General features: G+C 37.6%; 1 protein-coding gene across 4 annotated transcripts in view; it reads left to right on the top strand.

Annotated features, from left to right (window-relative positions):
* The first annotated feature begins 1859 nt into the window (after positions 1-1859).
* LOC119197296 (intermembrane lipid transfer protein VPS13B-like) overlaps positions 1860-6000 on the top strand; it is a 265877-nt gene continuing 261736 nt past the window's right edge. For all 4 annotated transcript variants that reach the window (XM_062565592.1, XM_037453487.2, XM_062565593.1 and 1 more), the window contains exons 1-3: positions 1860-1970; positions 3162-3320; positions 4841-4984. In XM_062565592.1, the coding sequence (XP_062421576.1) occupies positions 3174-3320; positions 4841-4984 (291 nt within the window). In that variant the 5' untranslated portion in view covers positions 1860-1970; positions 3162-3173. The remainder of the gene's footprint in view (positions 1971-3161; positions 3321-4840; positions 4985-6000) is intronic.

Genomic DNA, 6000 nt, shown 5'->3' with positions numbered 1-6000 from the left:
CTCATGTTAAATAAATCACGCCAAATCACCACCAAAAGCAGATTACGCAAAACCATGCAATATGAAAAGATGGACGCAATAATACAGGAAATAACAAACATAACAATAATTATAATTATAATTATAGCAAACCAATTGTTAGGGTTTCATTGAACATAATTTAGATATTTCCTATTTTTGAATTTCAAATCGATGTAATCTTGGGGTTCAAGTTATAGTTTTAATTTACATTTAAACCAATTCAGATGAAGCCTAAACAATACTTCGACACAGATGCAATTTAATTGTGTACTGAGGATATTTCATTGAAGAAAATGAATGTTAAATGTTACCTAGTCATGTGAGTTTTTTAGAAATTCGTTTTTATTACAATTGCTCGGGACAATATCGGATAGAAACCAGGTATAACGGATCAAACTAAAAATGTGAAAGTGACGTGATATGGTCACGAAACATTGTGTGAGCATACCACGCCCTCATTTTATTGAACCAATTCCAGGTGCGACGATCTATGCCTCGTTGGTCCTGGTGACCTAATCGGAGGATCAAGGAACTAAATTAAACTTTGATTGGGCCTATTACATGATATTAAGTATAAGGACTTCTCTCTCTCTCATCTCGGGTTGAATGAATGACTTCAGAACGCTGACAGTACACGCGGTGGACATGCCGTGGACTGTGTACCTAACTGACAGGGGAGAGGCTGCTCTCACTGCATAGGGTCTGCATACGGGCCAGGAAAGAGACGCAGACTCACATCGTTCAATTGAGTAGACGTGGCTAGTACTGTGGTATTAGCAGTAAAATATACTTATATAAATAGTATCAAAAGTTAACGGACCCATTATGCATATTAATCCCTGCATTAAAGTTATTGATAACACCACATAATATTGTATCAGGTTTATTTTATTGTATTGATTTGATCTATATTTTGTGTTAAAAACATAAATCTGAACAGTACAGTAAGTAAGTAAAAACTGCCATAGTGGACTGTAAAAAAGTACAATATTTGCCTCAATAAAATATAACAAAAACGAACACAACCAAATTAAGCCATTGACTGCTGAAATTCTTCTGAAAAGTTTGATAGAGGTGAATATAAGCCAAATATGTTTTCCAATATCCTCAACCAGTTTTATATACGCCAAGTTCAATCGCGAGGCTGAAACAAAAGAATTCCACAATTCAAGTTTAGAATAGATTTTTTTGATTACTTCAAATCGTTTTAATTTACAGTGATATTTATTTATTACTCTTTCAGTGATATTCCAGTTGTATGTTAGGGACAGACACATGGCCTATTTCAGATTAGATGCATGTTCATGAAATTGAACCGATGTAATTGTAGGACTTAATAATCGATCGTTGTAAGGGAAAGCGTCCGTCATATGCTTTGACGCAATTCACGTTTGCTTCTACTCTCTCAGCAAAGGTGTGCTTCAATGGCCATGTAAGGGCAAGGGGCGGGACAGAGAAATGACCAAATGACTTGCAATGATGCCTTCCCCCATCCTCTTAAATTGAATTAGAGTAACTTTGTTACATTAGTTATGTGCTGATTTTCGGGTTTTAACCAAACGGAGATACAGTAAACGACTTAGGAAGTGACAAAAATGTGCGTGATGTTTTTATTGACTTCTTTTTACTGTCATTTCCTTCACAGTCAGTGCTCTAAGTATCACATTTCATCCAGTGACATATCACAGGACATAGACAATATCGCTTTATCAAAAAAGTTCTTTAAGGGGTTGTAGAAATAAACAGTATTTAAGAAATTATGAACGTGAAATGAAAATTTCCAATAACCGTAAAGGCAACACCAGGCATACGGAAGCCGCGTTGGTGTTTACAGATGATGTTTGGGCTGCAGCCCTTGTGCGATGTGGCTAGCCGTAGTTACCAAGACAAATATGTTGTAATAAACGTCAGAATTCAAGAAGTAGCTTCTGGATATAGGCGGGGGACAAGTAAGTAGAGTGTTTTCCACGTGTACCCACAAGCACACGTTTCAGCCAGCCAAACTAAGTTAGCGTGACTTCTTTTCAGCAGCTAGCTTAACGGTAGCTCGTTCGCTATGGTCTTATGGTGTGTGACAGGAGGGCATAGCTAACGTTAGCCTCGCAGGCTAACCACTTCGCATTAAGTCAACACTACATTTCCTACTACGCCTTACCACGTCGCTTAACATCAAGTTACGTTTAGTTAACGTTACGTTGTTCTTCATTTGGAAAGGGAGTTCCCGACAACTAATGCCATGTCACCTAGTCGCGTGCTCAAAAGGTGTCCTTAGCAAGGCTTATTCGGGCTCTCGTTTAATTGACATGAAGCCACTTGAAGAAGAAACGCGGACATTTGTAGAATAAAATAAATCCTAAAGCCTCGACCTGCAACTTACGCGAGCAGAATACCTATTCTGTCTCTGTTGTGTGTGTGTGGCGTTATGTATGATCCCTGCACGACCTGTATTAACGGTACACAGTTCAGCCATGTAACTCGCAGTGTTGTGCAATGTCTCTTATTAAAGTGCACATGCACAATTTACGACCCTTCCACAATAGGATACGCCAGTAAGTAAATAGCATTGATTGTGTGTCACCCATCAGAAGCAAATGTAACATCAAAACCAAAGCTTAATAATGCAAGACATCAACAGACATGAATTGCAGGCATAAAGAGATTTGCAACTAAACCACAATGTGTTAAAGAGAATCAAGCCTAAACAAGTGGGTTGCCGAAGCGTCTTTTTCAGAGTCTCTGCAGCTCTCCTCTCCATTTATCCTCTTCATCCTGGACCAAAAAGCAACATCAACACTTTTTCTGCTATAGATATTTTGACTTGCCATAGCAGGGAAAGCACAAATGTAGTATAATGTCATGAATGATTGCTCCGTTCCATTTAAGTCTTGTCAGGGAGCCGTGCTGTGGTGTCAGAGCTGTTGAAGGCAGTCATAACCACTAGCTTCACATGTGCTCTGTTTCTATGAGGTATACAAATATTAGCTGTTAAAATGGTCTGTTCTCTGTTCTTCAGAAGCAGTTTAAAAAAAAAATAGAAAGAGAATAGTGGTATATAATGGTGAAATATATATACACATGAATACTGTCATTGACAAATATAGTAAGCGTAGGATGAAATAACACTGTTCTATGTTCTTCAGGACGGGGACAAGATGTTGGAGTCCTATGTCACACCGCTCCTGATGAGCTATGTGAACAAGTACATTAAGAATCTGAAGCCATCTGACCTGCAGCTGTCTCTGTGGGGAGGAGATGTGGTGCTCAGCAAGCTGGACCTGAAGCTGGATGTGTTGGAACAGGTACTGCTTAACGGATGTGTTATCTGCTAACCTGACAGACTCAAAGACGAGACATATTGGGAAAAACACAATTTTTGTGACGTAATGGCACGCAATAGGCTATGCGATTATTTTGTTTTTAGGTATCCTATACAGTTCTTAGCTCGTGCTTAGCGCTACTAGTGGGAGGGATATTAACCCGTGTTTTCTGTGTTGATGCATTATGAGAGGAACATAAGCCAGACACACTCTTATTCTGCCACCTATTCACAATAACTAGTGCATTCAAGTCTTTTGAAGTATTTCTAATGCTAAATATCATACTCCTTTTATTTTTATAATCATTATTATGAATATTATGTCCAGCTATTAAAGACTGGGAAATCCTAGCAGTATAAAAACGGTAGAGTTTGGTCTCTGAATAAACAAAGCACTTTGGTGTAGGACCAGGAGAGTGCTTTTATTGCAAAATGTCATAAAATTCCTTTCAGAATCCAAACAGCTTCACAAAGTAAAAAAGAATAAATCCCCTGGAAAGGAATAAATGTGTGTGAGTAAGCCACTAACCTATTTAGTTCCAGTCAGTCTAAGTCTCAGCTACAATGTATACACATATTTTTAGTACTGCATGGCAATGCATGAATAAAAAAAACAAAAAAACATCAGCATTTAGCCAGGCAGAAGAACCGTGTCATGTTGTCACTATGGATGACTTTTATAGATTTGCCCAGATTTGTGGCTCTGCAGTGTTATTTTGACATGGTGCTCGTTTTTACACATGTAATGTCTGGATCAGATCAATGCGCTTCTCTTTTCTCTTGAGTGGGTTCTGACTGCTTGGGAAGAGCAGACCAAAACACTACCTAACCCAACAGAGATTGTGATGAAAGTTCTTATTGGAAGCAGCTTTAGGCTAACTGACAGTGGGAATCGATTTGGATGTGTAATGCAATATCGAAACCGTGGCAATTATCCCCATTTTCCTTTTGTTTTACTGCATTTCAGTTTAACTGTACTCATTTTGAAATGTGCATTTCGAGATCATGCGCTTAATATAAAGAGTCATGTTTTAGTGAAACATTTTTGGGGTTATCAAGCAGACGAACTGTAAATCTGTGACTGTTAGCTTTTTCTCCGGAATATTTTTGGTTATTAGTTTCTTTGGCCTACACTTTCAGTGGAGGCATGTGAAGCTTGTGTGTGGGCAGTCTGGTTTCACGGTACTTGTTCTCACACAGAGTAGTTCAAGATGCAGAGCGGAAATCTGTCCGCCTATGACCAAATCTGACTGATTTTGTTAAAAGCTCCAGCAATATGTAATCTGTAGCTATTGTTTTTACTATCCTTTCATTGTCAAATATTAGTTTCAAAGGGTAGTTGAGAAAATGGCTTTGATAGATGACTGTTCCAAATGTCCTTTAAGCCTTTGTGGTTATATTCCCGCATGTCCTTACAATGCTGTATTACAATCTGCATCACAGATGTAATGCTATAGTAAAGTGTAATCTAACTATTGTCTTTATATATTTGCCTTTTTACAGGAGTTGAAGCTGCCTTTCACATTCATGAGCGGTCACATCCATGAGCTGCGTATCCACGTGCCCTGGACCAAGCTGGGCTCGGAGCCTGTAGTCATTACCATCAACACGATGGAGTGCATCCTCAAGCTGAGGGATGGAGCCCAGGTTAGTATGACAAATGTTTTCTCCTTTTTTCCAATACAGGGCCAAAATGGGGCTGGACAAACAGAAAAAAATATTTTTTAACTTTGACCTTTTCATGTTCAAATACCATACTTACCATGCATAGTTAATGCCCCTAAATAATATATAATGGAAGGTTGTGTGCCAAGTGCAAATTCTCTGACGCATGTCAGTCATTGGTCTCATTAGATAAGTCTGTTTGATCTCTCAAAGCATGATTCTTTTTTTGATTAATCAATGAATCGGTTAAAAAAAACTTTATTTTCCAACCCTTTATTCTAAAACAGAACTGCAAATTCACATTGCAAAAATACTTCAGAAAGTACAGGTTGCTCCTTGAACATCATTTATAGTTTGTAAAAAATAAAGAAAAATACAAATCAGAAAATTTAACAGGATTTTTTTTAACGTCAGAACGTGTTCTCTATACTACACTCACAGACGCACACACTCACAAACTCTTATACTCAGACAACTCCGAAACACACCTTCATGTTCACAAGCTTATTCATTCAATTATTACCCTCATTGTAGTGCAAGTTAAGTAAATGCATACACTACATCTAAATACAGCTAAAAAATAACTGAGCGCTATGAGATGAATTTGAAATGGCATCTGTAAATGAATGCATTAGAGGCTTCTTAGTTCTTAGATCACCGTGTGTCTCCCTTTACAGGCATAACATCAGCTACCGTATAACCCACAGTATATGTGCAAGCGCACTACACTACCGTATGAAAAGTACAACACATACGAATATATTTATCAACAATAACCAAACTGTGACAAACCATATAATATATTAGTATATATATATATTATATAGCTATAATCATCAAAATGATATAAAATAAAGGCTTGAAATATCTCACTTTGCATGTAATGAGTCTATATAATATATTAGTTCAACCTTTTAAGTTGAATTACTGAAAGTAATGAGCTTTTGCACGATATTCAAATTTTTTGAGTTTCACCTGTACTGCAGCCGCTCTTGCTA

The sequence above is a fragment of the Pungitius pungitius genome, chromosome 11, assembly GCF_949316345.1.
Source record: "Pungitius pungitius chromosome 11, fPunPun2.1, whole genome shotgun sequence".
Taxonomy (NCBI): domain Eukaryota; kingdom Metazoa; phylum Chordata; class Actinopteri; order Perciformes; family Gasterosteidae; genus Pungitius; species Pungitius pungitius.
Note: the sequence above shows the minus strand (reverse complement) of the source record. Positions and strands in the feature narration are given on the sequence as shown.